The 18,884-nt window shown below is 54.8% G+C and overlaps 1 protein-coding gene across 14 annotated transcripts in view; it reads left to right on the forward strand.

Annotated features, from left to right (window-relative positions):
• Positions 1-18,884, forward strand: part of ARHGAP32 (Rho GTPase activating protein 32) — a 1,621,198-nt gene that overhangs the window by 1,305,822 nt on the left and 296,492 nt on the right. For all 14 annotated transcript variants that reach the window (XM_069614162.1, XM_069614164.1, XM_069614161.1 and 11 more), the window contains one exon: positions 4,423-4,560. In XM_069614162.1, coding sequence (XP_069470263.1) covers positions 4,423-4,560 — 138 coding nt within the window. The remainder of the gene's footprint in view (positions 1-4,422; positions 4,561-18,884) is intronic.

The following is an 18,884-nucleotide window of genomic DNA, read 5'->3' on the forward strand; positions in this document are numbered from 1 at the left end:
CGCAGAGACTGTAGGGTGCACCATGGCCTGCCACCCACTATAGGTAGTCGCAGAGACCGCATGGTCCACCGTGACAGGCCGTAGCGCAGGGTCCACCTTGGCAGGCCGCCCCCTACAGGTAGTAGCAGAGACTGCAGGTAGTCGCAGAGACTGCTGGGTCCACCATGACAGGCCACACACTACAGGTAGTCGCAGAGACTGCAGGGTCCACCATGACAGATCATCCACTGCAAGTAGTCGCAGAGACCGCAGGATCCACCATGGCAGGCCACCCACTGCAGGTAGTCGCAGAGACTGCAGGATCCACCATGCCAGGTCACACACTGCAGGTAGTCTGAGAGACCTCAGGGTCCACCGTAACAGACCGTAGCGCAGTGTCCACCTTGACAGGCCGCCCCCTACAGGTAGTCGGAGAGACTGCAGGGTCTACCATGACAGGCCACACACTACAGGTAGTCACAGAGGCTGCAGGTAGTCGCAGAGACCACAGGGTCCACCATGACAGGTCGCAGAGACTGCAGGTAGTCGCAGAGACTGCAGGGTCCACCATGACAGGCCATCCATTGCAAGTAGTCGCAGACACTGCAGGGTCCACCATGACAGGCCATCCACTGCAAGTAGTCGCAGAGACCGCGGGGTCCACTATGGCAGGCCACCGACTGCAGGTAGTCGCATGACTGCGGGGTCCATCGCAGAGACCGCAGGGTCCACCATGGCAGGCTGCCCACTACAGGTAGTCGCAGAGACCACGAAGTCCACCATGTCAGGCCACCCACTCCAGGTAGTCGCAGAGACTACAGGGTCCACCTTGGCAGGCCGGCCACTACAGGTAGTCGCAGGGTCCACCAAGCAGGCCACCCACTGCAGGTAGTCGCAGAGACCGCAGGGTCCACCATGGCAGACCACCCACTACAGGTAGTTGCAAAGACCACAGGGTGCACCACGGCAGGCCACCCACTACAGGTAGTCGCAGAGTCCACCATGGCATGCCACCCACCGCAGGTAGTAGCAGAGACTGCAGGGTCCATCGCAGAGACCGCAGGGTCCACAATGATGGGCCACTCGCTACAGGTAGTCACAGAGACTGCAGGGTCCACCATGGCATGCCACCCACCGCAGGCAGTAGCAGAGACTGCAGGGTCCATCGCAGACACTGCTGGGTCCACCATGGCATGCCACCAACCACAGGTAGTCGCAGACACTGCTGGGTCCACCATGGCAGGCAGCCCTCTACAGGTAGTTGCAGAGACCACAAGTTCCACCATGACAGGCCACCCACTGCAGGTTGTCGCAGAGACTGTGGTGTCCACCATGGCAGGCCACCCACTACAGGTAGGTGCAGTGTCCACTATGACAGGCCACCCACTACAGGTAGTCGCAGAGACTGCAGGGTCCACCACGGCAGGCCACCCACTGCAGGTAGTCGCAGGGACCGCAGGGTCCACCGTGACAGGCCGTAGCGCAGGGTCCACCATGACAGGCCGCCCCCTACAGGTAATCGCAGAGACTGCAGGTAGTCGGAGAGACTGCAGGGTCCACCATGACAGGCCGCCCCCTACAGGTAATCGCAGAGACTGCAGGTAGTCGGAGAGACTGCAGGGTCCACCATGACAGGCCACACACTACAAGGTAGTCGCAGAGACCAGAGGGTCCACCATGTCAGGCCATCCACTGCAAATAGTCGCAGAGACCGCAGGGTCCACCATGGCAGGCCACCACTGCAGGTAGTCGCAGAGACCGCAGGGTCCACCATGGCAGGCCACCCACTGCAGGTAGTCGCAGAGATCGCAGAGTACACCATGGCAGGCCGCCCACTACAGGTAGTCGCAGATACCGCAGGGTCCACCGTGACAGGCCCGACCACAGGGTCCACCATGACAGGCCACCCCCTACAGGTAGTCGCAGAGACTGCAGGTTCTACCGTGACAGGCCACCCACTACAGGTAGTCGCAGAGTCCACCATGACAGGCCACCCACTGCAGGTAGTGGCAGAGACCGCAGGGTCCACCATGGCAGGCCACCCACTGCAGGTAGTGGCAGACACCTCAGGGTCCACCATGGCAGGCCGGCCACTACAGGTAGTCGCAGATACCGCAGGGTCCACCGTGACCGGCCACCCACAACAGGTAGTCGCAGAGACCGCAGGGTCCACCATGGCAGGCCACCCACTACAGGTAGTCGCGGAAACCGCAGGTTCCACAATGGCAGGCCGCCGACTACAGGTAGTGGCAGAGACCGCAGGGTCCACCACGGCAGGCCGCCCACTACAAGTAGTTGCAGAGAACGCAGGGTCCACCACCGCAGGCCACCCACTACAGGTAGTCGCAGATACCGCAGGGTCCACCATGGCAGGCAACCCACTACAGGTAGTCGCGGAAACCGCAGGTTCCACCATGGCAGGCCGCCGACTACAGGTAGAGGCAGAGACCGCAGGGTCCACCACGGCAGGCCACCCACTACAAGTAGTTGCAGAGACCGCAGGGTCCACCACCGCAGGCCACCCACTACAAGTAGTTGCAGAGACCGCAGGGTCCACCACCGCAGGCCACCCACTACAGGTAGTCGCAGAGACCGCAGGGTCCACCATGGCAGGCCAACCACTGCAGGTAGTCGCATGACTGTGGGGTCCATCGCAGAGACCGCAGGGTCCACCATGACAGGCCATCCACTGCAAGTAGTCGCAGAGACCGCAGGGTCCACCATGACAGGCCATCCACTGCAAGTAGTCGCAGAGACCGCAGGGTCCACCATGGCGGGCCAACCACTGCAGGTAGTCGCAGAGACCGCAGGGTCCACTATGGCAGGCCACCCACTGCAGGTAGTCGCAGAGACCGCAGGGACCACCATGGCAGGCCACCCACTGCAGGTAGTCGCAGAGATCGCAGAGTCCACCATGGCAGGCCGCCCGCCACAGGTAGTCGCAGATACCGCAGGGTCCACCGTGACAGGCCCGACCACAGGGTCCACCACCATGACAGGCCACCCCCTACAGGTAGTCGGAGAGACTGCAGGTTCTACCGTGACAGGCCACCCACTACAGGTAGTCGCAGAGACCGCAGGGTCCACCATGGCAGGCCACCCACTGCAGGTAGTGGCAGAGACCGCAGGGTCCACCACGGCAGGCCGCTCACTACAGGTAGTCGCAGAGTCCACCATGACAGGCCACCCACTGCAGGTAGTGGCAGAGACCGCAGGGTCCACCATGGCAGGCCACCCACTGCAGGTAGTGGCAGAGACCGCAGGGTCCACCACGGCAGGCCGCTCACTACAGGTAGTCGCAGAGTCCACCATGACAGGCCACCCACTGCAGGTAGTGGCAGAGACCGCAGGGTCCACCATGACAGGCCACCCACTGCAGGTAGTGGCAGAGACCGCAGGGTCCACCATGGCAGGCCACCCACTGCAGGTAGTGGCAGAGACCGCAGGGTCCACCATGGCAGGCCACCCACTGCAGGTAGTTGCAGAGACCGCAGGGTCCACCACCGCAGGCCACCCAATACAGGTAGTCGCAGAGACCACAGGGTCCACCATGGCAGGCCACCCACTGCAGGTAGTGGCAGATACCGCAGGGTCCACCGTGACAGGCCACCCTACGCAGGGTCCACCATTCGAAGAGACCCTGCACAACAGGGTTTAGCAATTCTCTTTAATCAGAATTAGAAATGCCCTGCATCAGCAGTGACACCAGACTTAGACCCCTGACGTCACAGTAGAAGTCATAGCAACGAACAGATGCAGTGCAAATGCACACGTGTGAACATTCCAGGGAGTGTGTTGGCAGCCTAGCGCCCTCTTGACCACTTTCTCCTTTAAGTGGTAAGGCTGCTGCGTGTGTGGAATACTTGTTTGTCATTTTAAGTGGACCTTAAACCATGTATGGACATTATTTGAAAGGGAGCCGTTTTCACGCATCTAAGTCCCGTTTCTTTGGCCGTTCAGGTGCGCGGGGGTGATGCTGGAGTAGTGTCTTTCATAGGACACTCAAAGTAAGGTTGTGCCAACGCAGTGCCCTGTGGCCCTTTCCCCGATGCAGCCACATTGCATATATGTGTGCTATGGCAGGATCCAGACCCCTTCCCCCATTTCTAGTAGGGTGTCCCAGTTAGTGCTGAGGAACACCACACACGTCTCCAGCCACCCCTACTCCAGTACTCCAGTACTCTGGGGGGCTTTCACCGGATGGATGAGTGGATCTGGGGAGGTCCTCTCCCGACTCCTGCGCCTGGCGGTGCCCAGCTCTGCCACTCTGTACCCCTCCTCCCAGTATTGGCTAGGAGATGATGTCCCAGTGTTTCCAGGGCCCTGGAATGTGGTGCAGCGCGGGTCTTCCAGGGCGCCGTTTGGGGGGAAGGTTGACACTGTTTCTATGCGATATGAGAAGTGCTGGTGGGACTATAATCTGCTCTTTATTCCTCTGTGCAGGGCAGGAGCTGGATCGTGAAGAGGAGTTATGAGGATTTCCGGGTACTCGATAAGCACCTGCACCTGTGCATTTATGACCGGCGCTTCTCCCAGCTCGCCGAGCTTCCCCGTTCCGACTCCGTGAAGGACAGCCCAGAGGTACCGTTTTGCACTGAAAAGGGGCGCCGTGCCCTACATGACCATGAAAGCACCACCCCAGAGGTACCGCATTAGCCAGGTCCTTACTGGCCCCCGAGTGGAAGGGGCCCCGTGAAACACCAGTCCTCGCAAGCGCCCCAGGGCTACCCAAACTAGACCAGGGTAACTAACATCTGTGTTCATTGGGCTGACTACACCCCTGAGACACGAGCCCCAGAGAGCGCAACACCCAACAGCTCGCATGACCGTGGGACGCCTTGACCCCACACCCATGCCAAAGTATAAGGCCAGGCCCGGTAGCGCTTCCCTAACGATGACCCCAAACACTGGTCACTCACTATGTCTCACAGAGGTCCCTCAGGTCAGCGGGGCCCCCGAGTGACCGAGTATCGGCTGACCCCTTCCGACTTCAAAGGACAGCATCATTGCAGCTTCCAAACACATGTTTTACAGAAGAAGCTCATACTTTCCAAAGCTTCCACGGCCAGTCAAGGTGGGCACCTGTGCCATTGCATCAGCAAAGACCCCTGGGTGCAGCCTCAGCTTCCTATTGGCTGCGTTTGCCATCCAACCTGTAAGTCAGACATTTATCCCTCAGCCCCCCTCCCTCCCCCCGCCCCCCATCCCGCGAAGGGCATCCAACCCAGTTACTCTGACACTCATCACCGCTCAACCCATGTGCCCACTGAAAGAAATACCATCTTACAACCATCTCACCTGTGCCATCTGATCATGCAGACACAACTCCAATAACACCCCCCCACCCCACACACTGCATGGCCCCAGAACCCGTGTTTAGACCCCAGCCCCCCCCCCACGCTGCATGGCCCCCAGGACCCATGTTTAGTCCCAAGGCCCCTCCCCCCACACACTGCATGGCCCCCAGGACCCATGTTTAGTCCACCGCACCCCCCCCCACACACACTGCATGGCGCCCAGAACCCATGTTTAGTCTCCAGCCCCCCCCCACACACTGCATGGCACCCAGAACCCAAGTTTAGTCCCCAGCCCCCCCCCACACACTGCATTGCCCCCAGAACCCACATTTAGCCCTCAGGCTCCTGGTGCCTGCTCGGCCATCTTCTCCAAGCCAGTATTGCCAACATCACCCAGTTTAACTGTAGAAAGAGTCATTCAAAGCCATCTCCAAATTATATAAGACCAACATCACTCGAACAAAGGCTGCCTCCTTTAACACCAGGATCGCTGACGCTAAATCAGGCTCCAAGGAACTATTCACCATCTTCAGGGAACTCGAAAAACCATCTGCCCCCCCCCCTCTATCATCAAAGATGACAAATGGTGTAACAGCATTCAATCTGCCATGCTTGAGAAGCTTAACACTCTCCAAAGTAAAATTCGTGGCCACCAAAAAGCCCTCTCCGACATTATAGCGAACATGCATGCTAAGCCACCCACCAAGACCACGTCCTCCCCGCTGTTTGAATTTAAAGATATCACAGAGCAAGAGGTCATTACCCTGCTCAACTCCATTAAACCTTCCAACTGCAAAGGGGATGCATGCCCCGCCAGCTTCATCAAGGATTCCGCACCTAGCCTAGCCCCCTTCCTCACGGCCTTTATCAACTCATCCTTCCAATCAGGCCATGTCCCATCAGGACTTAAGGAAGCTTGGGTCCGCCCACTTCTCAAGAAACCCTCTCTCGACCCAACCGTCCCGGGGAACTACAGGCCCATTACGACTGTACCGTTCCTGCTCAAAATCTTGGACAAAGCAGCTTACCTGCAAGTCCAGAAGTTCCTAGAGGACAACCGCCTCCTCGGTCTACGGCAATCTGGGTTCCGCCCTCGCCATGGCACTGAAACGGCCCTCCTAGACCTGAAAAACCAAATGGACGATCTCGGAGACGCAGGCAAACCTGCCCTTCTACTGCTCCTTGACCTCTCTGCAGCGTTCGATCTTGTCGACCACAATACCCTGTGTCACCACCTAGCCACACAAGCCAACTTCTCCCCTAAAGCCTGCCAATGGATCACCTCCTTTCTCAAAGATAGGGCCATGAAAGTCTTTTCTGAAGTTGCTGCTGCCACCCCCAGCCTCCTCACCTGCGGTGTCCCCCAGGGTTCCTGTATCGCACCTACTCTCTACAACCTCTTCACGAGGCCACTGTTTAGCATCTTGGACTCCCTGGGTATCTCATATACCACTTATGCGGACGATACGCAGGTACTCATCCCACTCACGGGCGACTACCTAGCGGACTCCAACACCCTCTCCTCTATCTACTCTACCATCCAATCCTGGATGGCGGAGAATTGGCTTTGCCTCAATGGTGAAAAAACCGAACTCCTCCTTATTGGCTCACCTTTCACCCTCGACAATCTTGGAGAACAGTACGCCTCCTTCACCATTGATAATATTCCAATTAAAGTCTCTAACCATGTTAAGACACTCGGAGTCTACCTTGACTCCGACCTGTCGATGGACAGACAGGTCAATGCCATCGCCGCCTCCTCAGCCTACTACACCAAAGTCATCAACGCAACAAGGCCCTTCCTGGCCCGTCAAAGCAGCCTCACGATTGCCAGGGCCATCATCGGGTCAAGACTTGACTACTGTAATGCCCTTCTCGTCGGGACCTCCAACAAAAACATTGCCAAACTTCAGCTAGCCCAGAACAATGCTCTAAGGGCAGCCACCGGCACCGCAAGGAGAGACCACATCTCCGAAATCAGAAGGCAAGTGCATTGGCTCCCTGTTAAAGAAAGAATTGTCTTTAAAACTCTTGCCATTACCCACAAATGCATTCACGAGCTTGCCCCCCCCTACCTGACGAACAGAATCACCAGGCACTCCGCCACAAGACCGCTTAGATCTTTCTACGCCAACACCATTGTCAGGCCTACCTCTCGGAAAGTGCGTGCTGGTGGCTCCAGTTTCCCCACCCTTGCAGCCACGCACTGGAACGCCCTGCCACCTCACCTCAGACTCATCGAGTCCCACCTTGCCTTTCGTAAGGCTATCAAAACCAGACTCTTTGTGTGACTTTAACCTGCTTCTGCCTTTATGCCTGCTAACTTGTAACTAAGAGCCTCCGAATGTAATCTTAAATCTGTGTTTCCTCTGTAACAGCGCCTCGATGTCTCATGGGCTGCAAGTGCGCTTAACAAATGCAAATAAATAAATAAATAAATCTATGGAACTACCCCCAAAGTACTGGAAATCCCTCCCAGGGCCGCCTACGCAACCCGCATTAGCGCGCTCTAGGACACTGACTCCCCAGCCCTTGCAGTGTTCCCGATGAGTATGCACGTTGCAATCACCCGCAGCCTTTTCAACAGTGTGCCCTGCCTCTCAGTGGCATGGACACAACTTCACAATATCCTCACCGTATAGAGTGGCCTCGTGCCTTTATCACTTGCCTTCTGCAATAGAACCCAGACTAAACCGAGCAAACGAATTTACAGAACCCCCCCCCGCACATAGCCGTGGCAACGCTTCCACTCTCTAGCGACCCGAAATCTTTCCATCCCAGACGAAGACCCACCCCAGTCTTCGGTTCCATGTCTAAATGTCCTCGCAAAAAGGCTGTGTGGAAAAAAAATCACTGGAAAAAGGCCGTGGTTTGAGGTGACATTATCATTGTGAACCTGAGGGGGACCCCCGGCAACCCCTGTTTTAAATCCCCCCCCATCCCTCTCTCCACAGCCTTTTCCCGGCCACTATATGTACGGTGACAATTTGTGCGGGGGTAATATTACCGGATACCCATGCATGACCTTCCGCGACCCAACTGCTGCCAGTTCCACAGAACCCTCATTTACCCACATGTTTCCCAAGCACTGTCGAGGCAAATCTACCCTGTCAGCATCTACAGCCTGCACAGCTTGCACCCGGTCATCTACAGCCTACACAGCTTGCACCAGGTCATCTACAGCCTGCACAGCTTGCAGCAGGTCCTCTACAGCCTGCACAGCTTGCAGCAGGTCCTCTACAGCCTGCACAGCTTGCACCAGGTCCTCTACAGCCTGCACAGCTTGCACCGGGTCCTCTACAGCCTGCACAGCTTGCACCGGGTCATCTACAGCTTGCACCAGGTCCTCTACAGCCTGCACAGCTTGCACCGGGTCCTCTACAGCCTGCACAGCTTGCACCGGGTCATCTACAGCCTGCACAGCTTGCACCGGGTCATCTACAGCCTGCACAGCTTGCACCGGGTCATCTACAGCCTGCACACCTTGCACCGGGTCATCTACAGCCTGCACACCTTGCACCAGGTCTTCTACAGCCTGCACACCTTGCACCAGGTCATCTACAACTGCACAGCTTGCACCAGGTCCTCTACAGCCTGCACAGCTTGCACCAGGTCCTCTACAGCCTGCACAGCTTGCACTGGGTCCTCTACAGCCTGCACATCTTTCACCGGGTCATCTACAGCCTGCACAGCTTGCACCGGGTCATCTACACCTGCACAGCTTGCACTGGGTCATCTACACCTACACAGCTTGCACTGGGTCATCTACAGCTTGCACCAGGTCATCTACACCTACACAGCTTGCACTGGCTCATCTACAGCCTGCACAGCTTGCACCAGGTCACCCACACCTTCACAGCTTGCATCGGGTCATCTACAGCCTGCACAGCTTGCACCGGGTCATCTACAGCCTGCACAGCTTGCACAAGGTCATCTACACCTACACAGCTTGCACTGGGTCATCTACAGCCTGCACAGCTTGCACCAGGTCATCTACAGCCTACACAGCTTGCATCGGGTCATTCACACCTACACAGCTTGCACCAGGTCATCTACAGCCTGCACAGCTATCTACAGCCTGCACAGCTTCACCAGGTCATCTACAGCCTACATCAGTTAATCTACAGCCTACACAGCTTGCATCGGGCCATTTACAGCCTACACAGCTTGCATCGGGTCATCTACAAGCCTACACAGCTTGCACCAGGTCATCTACAGCCTACACAGCTTGTACCAGGTCATCTACACCCTACACAACTTGCACCAGGTCATCTACACCTACACAGCTTGCACTGGGTCATCTACACCTGCACAGCTTGCACCAGGCCCTCTACAGCCTGCACAGCTTGCACCAGGTCCTCTACAGCCTGCACAGCTTGCACCGGGTCCTCTACAGCCTGCACAGCTTGCACCGGGTCCTCTACAGCCTGCACAGCTTTCACCGGGTCATCTACACCTGCACAGCTTGCACTGGGTCATCTACACCTACACAGCTTGCACTGGGTCATCTACAGCTTGCACCAGGTCATCTACACCTACGCAGCTTGCACTGGCTCATCTACAGCCTGCACAGCTTGCACCAGGTCACCCACACCTTCACAGCTTGCATCGGGTCATCTACAGCCTGCACAGCTTGCACCGGGTCATCTACAGCCTGCACAGCTTGCACCAGGTCATCTACAGCCTACACAGCTTGCATCGGGTCATCTACAGCCTACACAGCTTGTACCAGGTCATCTACACCCTACACAACTTGCACCAGGTCATCTACACCTACACAGCTTGCACTGGGTCATCTACAGCCTGCACAGCTATCTACAGCCTGCACAGCTTGCACCAGGTCATCCACACCTACAAAGCTTGCACCAGGTCATCTACAGCCTGCACAGCTATCTACAGCCTGCACAGCTTCACCAGGTTATGTACAGCATACACAGCTTGCATCGGGTCATCTACAGCCTACACAGCTTGCACCAGGTCATCTACAAGCCTACACAGCTTGCACCAGGTCATCTACAAGCCTACACAGCTTGCACCAGGTCATCTACAAGCCTACACAGTTTGTACCAGGTCATCTACAGCCTACACAGCTTGTACCAGGTCATCTACACCCTACACAACTTGCACCAGGTCATCTACACCCTACACAGCTTGCACTGGGTCATCTACAGCCTACACAGCTTTCCCCGGTCATCTACAGCCTACACAGCTTTCCCCGGTCATCTAGAGCCTACACAGCGTGCACCGGTCATCTAGAGCCTACACAGCTTGCACCGGGTCATCTACAGCCTACACAGCTTGCACCGGGTCATCTACAGCCTACACAGCTTGCACTGGGTTATCTACAGACTACACAGATTGCACCGGGTCATCTACAGCCTACACAGCTTGCATCGGGTCATCTGCAGCTTGCACAGCTTGCACCAGGTCATCTACAGGCTACACAACTTGCACCAGGTCATCTACAGCCTACACAGCTTGCATCGGGTCATCTGCAGCTTGCACAGCTTGCATCAGGTCATCTACAGCCTACACAGCTTGCACCAGGTCATCTACAGGCTACACAACTTGCACCAGGTCATCTACAGCTTGCACGGGTCATCTACAGCCTGCACAGCTTTCAGCCGGTCATCTACAGCCTACACAGCTTTCAGCCGGTCATCCACAGCCTACACAGCCTACACTGGGCCATTTACAGCTTGCACTGGATCATCTACAGCCTTCACAGCTTGCATCGGGTCATCTATAGTCTACACAGCTTACACTGGGTCATCTACACCTACACAGCTTGCACTGGGTCATCTACAGGCTGCAGTGCTTGCACTGGGTCATCCACAGCCTACACAGCTTGCACTGGGTCATCTACAGCCTACACAGCTTGCACTGGGTCACCTACAGCCTACACAGCTTGCATTGGTTCATCTGCAGCCTGCTACAACCTACACTCCTTGCACCAGGTATTTTACAGCCTACACAGCTTGCACCAGGTCATATACACCTACACAGCTTGCATCAGGTCATCTACAGCCTGCAGCACTTGCATCGGGTCATCTACAAGCCTACACAGCTTGCACCAGGTCATCTACACCCTACACAACTTGCACCAGGTCATCTACACCTATACAGCTTGCACTGGGTCATCTACAGCCTGCACAGCTATCTACAGCCTGCACAGCTTCACCAGGTTATCTACAGCATACACAGCTTGCATCGGGTCATCTACAGCCTACACAGCTTGCACCAGGTCATCTCATCTACAAGCCTACACAGCTTGCACCAGGTCATCTACAAGCCTACACAGCTTGTACCAGGTCATCTATAGCCTACACAGCTTGTACCAGGTCATCTACACCCTACACAACTTGCACCAGGTCATCTACACCCTACACAGCTTGCACTGGGTCATCTACAGCCTAAACAGCTTTCCCCGGTCATCTACAGCCTACACAGCTTTCCCCGGTCATCTACAGCCTACACAGCTTTCCCCGGTCATCTACAGCCTACACAGCTTGCACCGGTCATCTAGAGCCTACACAGCTTGCACCGGGTCATCTACAGCCTACACAGCTCGCACCGGGTCATCTACAGCCTACACAGCTTGCACTGGGTCATCTACAGACTACACAGCTTGCACCGGGTCATCTACAGCCTACACAGCTTGTACCGGGTCATCTGCAGCTTGCACAGCTTGCATCAGGTCATCTACAGCCTACACAGCTTGCACCAGGTCATCTACAGCCTACACAACTTGCACCAGGTCATCTACAGCTTGCACGGGTCATCTACAGCCTGCACAGCTTTCAGCCGGTCATCTACAGCCTACACAGCTTTCAGCCGGTCATCTACAGCCTGCACAGCTTGCATTGGGTCATCTACAGCCTGCAGCAGGTTATCTACAGCCCCCATAGCCTGCACAGGGTCATCCACAGCCTAAACAGCCGACACTGGGCCATTTACAGCTTGCACTGGATCATCTACAGCCTTCACAGCTTGCATCGGGTCATCTATAGTCTACACAGCTTACACTGAGTCATCTACACCTACACAGCTTGCACTGGGTCATCTACAGGCTGCAGTGCTTGCACTGGGTCATCCACAGCCTACACAGCTTGCACTGGGTCATCTACAGCCTACACAGCTTGCACTGGGTCATCTACAGCCTACACAGCTTGCATTGGTTCATCTGCAGCCTGCTACAACCTACACTCCTTGCACCAGGTATTTTACAGCCTACACAGCTTGCACCAGGTCATATACACCTACACAGCTTGCATCAGGTCATCTACAGCCTGCAGCACTTGCATCGGGTCATCTACAGCCTACACAGCTTGCATCAGGTCATCTACAGCCTACACAGGTTGCACCAGGTCATCTACACCTACACTGCCGGCGCTGGGTCATCTACAACCTGCAGCGCTTGCATCGGGTCATCTACAGCCTGCACAGCTTGCACTGGATCATCTATAGCCTGCACAGCTTGCATCAGGCCATCTATAGTCTACACAGCTTGCTCCGGGTCATCTACAACCTACACAGCTTGCACCGGGTCATCTACAGCCTACACAGCTTGCACCGGGTCATCTACAGCCTACACAGCTTGCACCGGGTCATCTACAGCCTACACAGCTTGCACCAGTTCATCTACAGCCTACACAGCTTGCACTGGGTCATCTACCGCCTACACAGCTTGCATTGGTTAATCTGCAGCCTGCTACAGCCTACACTCCTTGCACCAGTTATTTTACAGCCTACACAGCTTCCACCAGGTCATATACACCTACACAGTTTGAATCAGGTCATCAATGGCCTGCAGAACTTGCATCGGGTCATCTACAGCCTACACAGGTTGCACCAGGTCATCTACACCTACACAGCTTGCACCAGGTAATGTACAGCCTAAACAGCTTGCACGAAGTAGTCTACACCTGCACAGCTTGCACCAGGTCATCTCCAGCCTATATCAGTTCATCTACAGCCTGCACAGCTTGCACCAGGTCATCTACAGCCTGCACAGCTTGCACCAGGTCATCTACACAGCTTGCACCAGGTCATCTACAGCCTGCACAGCTATCTACAGCCTGCACAGCTTGCACTAGGTCATCTACAGCCTACATCAGTTCATCTACAGCCTACACGGCTTACACCGGGTCATCCACACCTACACAGCTTGCACCAGGTCATCTACAGCCTACACAGCTTGCACCAGGTCATCTACAGCATACCCAGCTTGCACCAGGTCATCTACAGCCTACACAGCTTGCACCAGGTCATCTACAGCCTACACAGCTTTCAGCCGGTCATCTACAGCCTATACAGCTTTCAGCCGGTCATCTACAGTCTACACAGCTTGCACCGGGTCATCTACAGCCTACACAACTATCTACAACCTGCACAGCTTGCACCAGGTCATCTACAGCCTACATCAGTTCATCTACAGCCGACACTGCTTGCACCAGGTCATCTACAGCCTACACAGCTTGCACCAGGTCATCTACAGCATACCCAGCTTGCACCAGCTCATCTACAGCCTACACAGTTTACACCGGGTCATCTACACCTACACAGCTTGCACTGGGTTATCTACAGCCTGCACCGCATTCAGCCGGTCATCTACAGCCTACACAGCTTTCAGCTGGTCATCTACAGCCTACACAGCTTTCAGCCGGTCATCTACAGCCTGCACAGCTTGCACCAGGTCATCTACAGCCTACACAGCTTGCACCGGGTCATCTACAGCCTACACAGCTTGCACCGGGTAATCTACAGCCTACACAGCTTGCACCGGGTAATCTACAGCCTACACATCCAGCACCGGGTCATCTACAGCCTACACAGCTTGCACCGGGTCATCTACAGCCTACACAGCTTGCACCGGGTCATCTACAGCCTACACAGCTTGCACCGGGTCATCTGCAGCTTGCACAGTTTGCATGAGGTCATCTACAGCTTACACAGCTTGCACCAGGTAATGTACAGCCGACACAACTTGCACCAGGTCATCTACATCTTACACAGCTTGCACCGGGTCATCTACAGCCTGCACAGCTTTCATTGGGTCATCTACAGCCTGCACAGATTTCATTGGGTCATCTACAGCCTGCACAGATTTCATTGGGTCATCTACAGCCTGCACAGATTTCATTGGGTCATCTACAGCCTGCACAGATTTCATTGGGTCATCTACAGCCTACACAGCTTTCATCGGGTCATCTACAGCCTACACAGCTTGCACTTGGTCATCTACAGCCTGCTACAGCCTACACTCCTTGCACCAGTTATTTTACAGCTTGCACAGCTTGCACCAGTTCATATACACCTACACAAATTGCATCAGTACATATACACCTACACAGCTTGCATCAGGTCATCTATAGCCTGCAGCACTTGCATCGTGTCCTCTACAGCCTACACAGCTTGCAAAAGTTCATCTACAGCCTACATAGGTTGCACCAGGTCATCTACACCTACACAGCCGGCACTGGGTCATCTACAGGCTGCAGCGCTTGCATCGTGTCATCTACAGTCTACACAGCTTTCATCAGGTCATCTACAGCCTACACAGTTTCCACCAGGTAATGTACAGCCTAAACAGCTTGCACAAGGTCATCTACACCCTGCACAGCTTGCATCAGGTCATCTACACCCTGCACAGCTTGCATCAGGTCATCTACAGCCTGCACAGCTTGCACCAGATCATCTACAGCCTACACAGCTTGTACCAGGTCATCTACAGCCTACACAGCTTTCATCAAGTCTTCTACAGCCTGCACAGCTTTCCCTAGCTAATCTACAACCTACACAGCTTTCATCAGGTCGTCTACAACCTACACAGCTTTCATCAGGTCGTCTACAACCTACACACCTTTCATCGGGTCATCTACAGCCTGCACAGCTTGCATTGGATCATCTACAGCCTGCACAGCTTGCATCAGGTCATCTAGAGCCTAAACAGGTTTCAGCAGACCATCTACACCTACACAGCTGGCACTGGGTCATCTACAGGCTGCAGCGCTTGCATCGGGTCATCTACAGCCTACACAGCTTGCACCAGATCTACCGCCTACACAGCTTGCATCAGGTCATCTTCAGCCTACACAGATTGCATCAGGTCATCTAAAGCCTGCACAGCCTTCACTAACTCATCTACAGCCTGCACAGCTTTCATCGGGTCGTCTACAGCCTGCACAGCTTTCACTAACTCATCTACAGCCTACACAGCTTTCATCGGGTCGTCTACAGCCTACACAGCTTTCATTGGGTCATCTACAGCCTGCACAGCTTGCATTGGGTCATCTACAGCCTACACAGCTTGCATTGGGTCATCTACAGCCTGCAGCAGGTTATCTACAGCCTCCATAGCCTGCACAGGGTCATCCACAGCCTACACAGCCTACACTGGGCCATTTACAGCTTGCACTGGATCATCTTCAGCCTTCACAGCTTGCATCGGGTCATCTATAGTCTACACAGCTTGCACTGGGTCATCTACACCTACACAGCTTGCACTGGGTCATCTACAGGCTGCAGTGCTTGCACTGGGTCATCCACAGCCTACACAGCTTGCACTGGGTCATCTACGGCCTACACAGCTTGCACTGGGTCATCTACAGCCTACACAGCTTGCATTGGTTCATCTGCAGCCTGCTACAACCTACACTCCTTGCACCAGGTATTTTACAGCCTACACAGCTTGCACCAGGTCATATACACCTACACAGCTTGCATCAGGTCATCTACAGCCTGCAGCACTTGCATCGGGTCATCTACAGCCTGCACAGCTTGCATCGGGTCATCTATAGTCTACACAGCTTGCACTGGGTCATCTACACCTACACAGCTTGCACTGGGTCATCTACAGGCTGCAGTGCTTGCACTGGGTCATCCACAGCCTACACAGCTTGCACTGGGTCATCTACGGCCTACACAGCTTGCACTGGGTCATCTACAGCCTACACAGCTTGCATTGGTTCATCTGCAGCCTGCTACAACCTACACTCCTTGCACCAGGTATTTTACAGCCTACACAGCTTGCACCAGTTCATATACACCTACACAGCTTGCATCAGGTCATCTACAGCCTGCAGCACTTGCATCGGGTCATCTACAGCCTACACAGCTTGCATCAGGTCATCTACAGCCTACACAGGTTGCACCAGGTCATCTACACCTACACAGCCGGCGCTGGGTCATCTGCAACCTGCAGCGCTTGCATCGGGTCATCTACAGCCTGCACAGCTTGCACTGGATCATCTATAGCCTGCACAGCTTGCATCAGGCCATCTATAGTCTACACAGCTTACACTGGGTCATCTACACCTACACAGCTGGCACTGGGTCATCTACAGGCTGCAGTGCTTGCATCGGGTCATCTACAGCCTGCATAAGGTAATCTAAAGCCTATGCAGCTTGCACCAGGTCATCTACAACCTACACAGCTTTCATCAGGTCATCCACAGCCTGCACAGCTTGCACTGGGTCTTCTACAGCTTGAATTCGGTCATCTACAGCCTGCACAGCTTGCATTGGGTTATCTATAGTCTGCACAGCTTGCATTGGGTCATCAACACCCACACAGCTTGCATCGGGTCATCTACAGCCTCCACATCCTACACCGGGTCATCTACAGCCTACACCGGGTCATCTACAGCCTGCACAGCTTGCACTGGATCATCTACAGCCTGCACAGCTTGCATCAGGTTATCTACAGCCTGCACAGGGTCATATACAGCTTACACAGCCTTCACTAACTCATCTACAGCCTGCACAGCTTTCATCGGGTCGTCTACAGCCTGCACAGCTTTCACTAACTCATCTACAGCCTGCACAGCTTTCATCGGGTCGTCTACAGCCTGCACAGCCTTCACTAACTCATCTACAGCCTACACAGCTTTCATCGGGTCGTCTACAGCCTACACAGCTTTCATTGGGTCATCTACAGCCTGCACAGCTTGCATTGGGTCATCTACAGCCTGCAGCAGGTTATCTACAGCCTCCATAGCCTGCACAGGGTCATCCACAGCCTACACTGGGCCATTTACAGCTTGCACTGGATCATCTATAGCCTGCACAGCTTGCATCAGGCCATCTATAGTCTACACAGCTTACACTGGGTCATCTACACCTACACAGCTGGCACTGGGTAATCTACAGGCTGCAGTGCTTGCATCGGGTCATCTACAGCCTGCATAAGGTAATTTAAAGCCTACGCAGCTTGCACCAGGTCATCTACAACCTACACAGCTTTCATCAGGTCATCCACAGCCTGCACAGCTTGCACTGGGTCTTCTACAGCTTGCATTCGGTCATCTACAGCCTGCACAGCTTGCATTGGGTTATCTATAGTCTGCACAACTTGCATTGGGTCATCAACACCCACACAGCTTGCATCGGGTCATCTACAGCCTCCACATCCTACACCGGGTCTTCTACAGCCTACACCGGGTCATCTACAGCCTGCACAGCTTGCACTGGATCATCTACAGCCTGCACAGGGTCTTATACAGCCTGCACAGCTTGCACGGGATCATCTACAGCCTGCACAGCTTGCACCAGGTTATCTACAGCCTGCACAGGGTCATACACAGCCTGCACAGCTTGCTTCAGGTCATCTACAGCCTGCACAGCTTGCGTCTGGTTATCTATAGCCTGCACAGCTTGCACTGGGCCATCTACAGCCTGAAGAGCTTGCACTGGGTTATCTACACCCCACACAGCTAGCATCAGGTCATATACAGCCTGCACACTTGCATCAGGTCATATACAGCCTGCACACTTGCATCGGGTCATCTACAGCCTGCACAGATTGCATCGGGTCATCTACAGCCTACACAGCTTTCACCAGGTTATCTACAGCCTGCATAGATCGCACCGGGTCATCTACAGTCTACACAGCTTGCATCAGGTCATCTACAGCCTACACAGCTTTCACCAGGTTACTATAGCCTGCACAGCTTGCACCGGGTCATCTACAGCCTACACAGCTTTCACCAGGTCATCTACAGCCTACACAGCTTTCACCAGGTCATCTACAGCCTACACAGCTTGCACCAGGTCATCTACACCTACACAGCTTGCATCGGGTGCGCTTGCATCGGGTCATCTACAGCCTGCACGGCTTGCACCGGGTCATCTACAGCCTGCACGGCTTGCATCGGGTCAGCTACAGCCTGCACAGCTTTCATTGGGTCATCTACAGCCTACACAGCTTACATCCGGTCATCTACGGCCTGCACAGCTTGCGGCAGGTCATCTAGGGCCTACACACCTTGCATCAGGTTATCTACATCCTACACAGCTTTCACCAGGTCATCTGCAGCCTGCACAGGTTGCACCAGGTGATCTGCAGCCTGAACAGCTTGCACGGGGTCATACAGCCTGCACAGCTTGCATTGGGTCATCTACAGCCTACACAGCTTGCATCGGTTCATCTACAGCCTGCACAGCTTGCACCAGGTCATCTACAGCCTGCACACCTTGCACCAGGCCATCTACAGCTTGCACCAGGTCCTCTACACCTACACAGCTTGCATCGGGTCATCTACAGCCTACACAGCTTGAACCAGGTCATCTACAGCCTGCACAGCTTGCACCAGGTCATCTACAGCCTGC

The sequence above is a fragment of the Ambystoma mexicanum genome, chromosome 9, assembly GCF_040938575.1.
Source record: "Ambystoma mexicanum isolate Mex_15411 chromosome 9, UKY_AmexF1_1, whole genome shotgun sequence".
NCBI lineage: Eukaryota > Metazoa > Chordata > Amphibia > Caudata > Ambystomatidae > Ambystoma > Ambystoma mexicanum.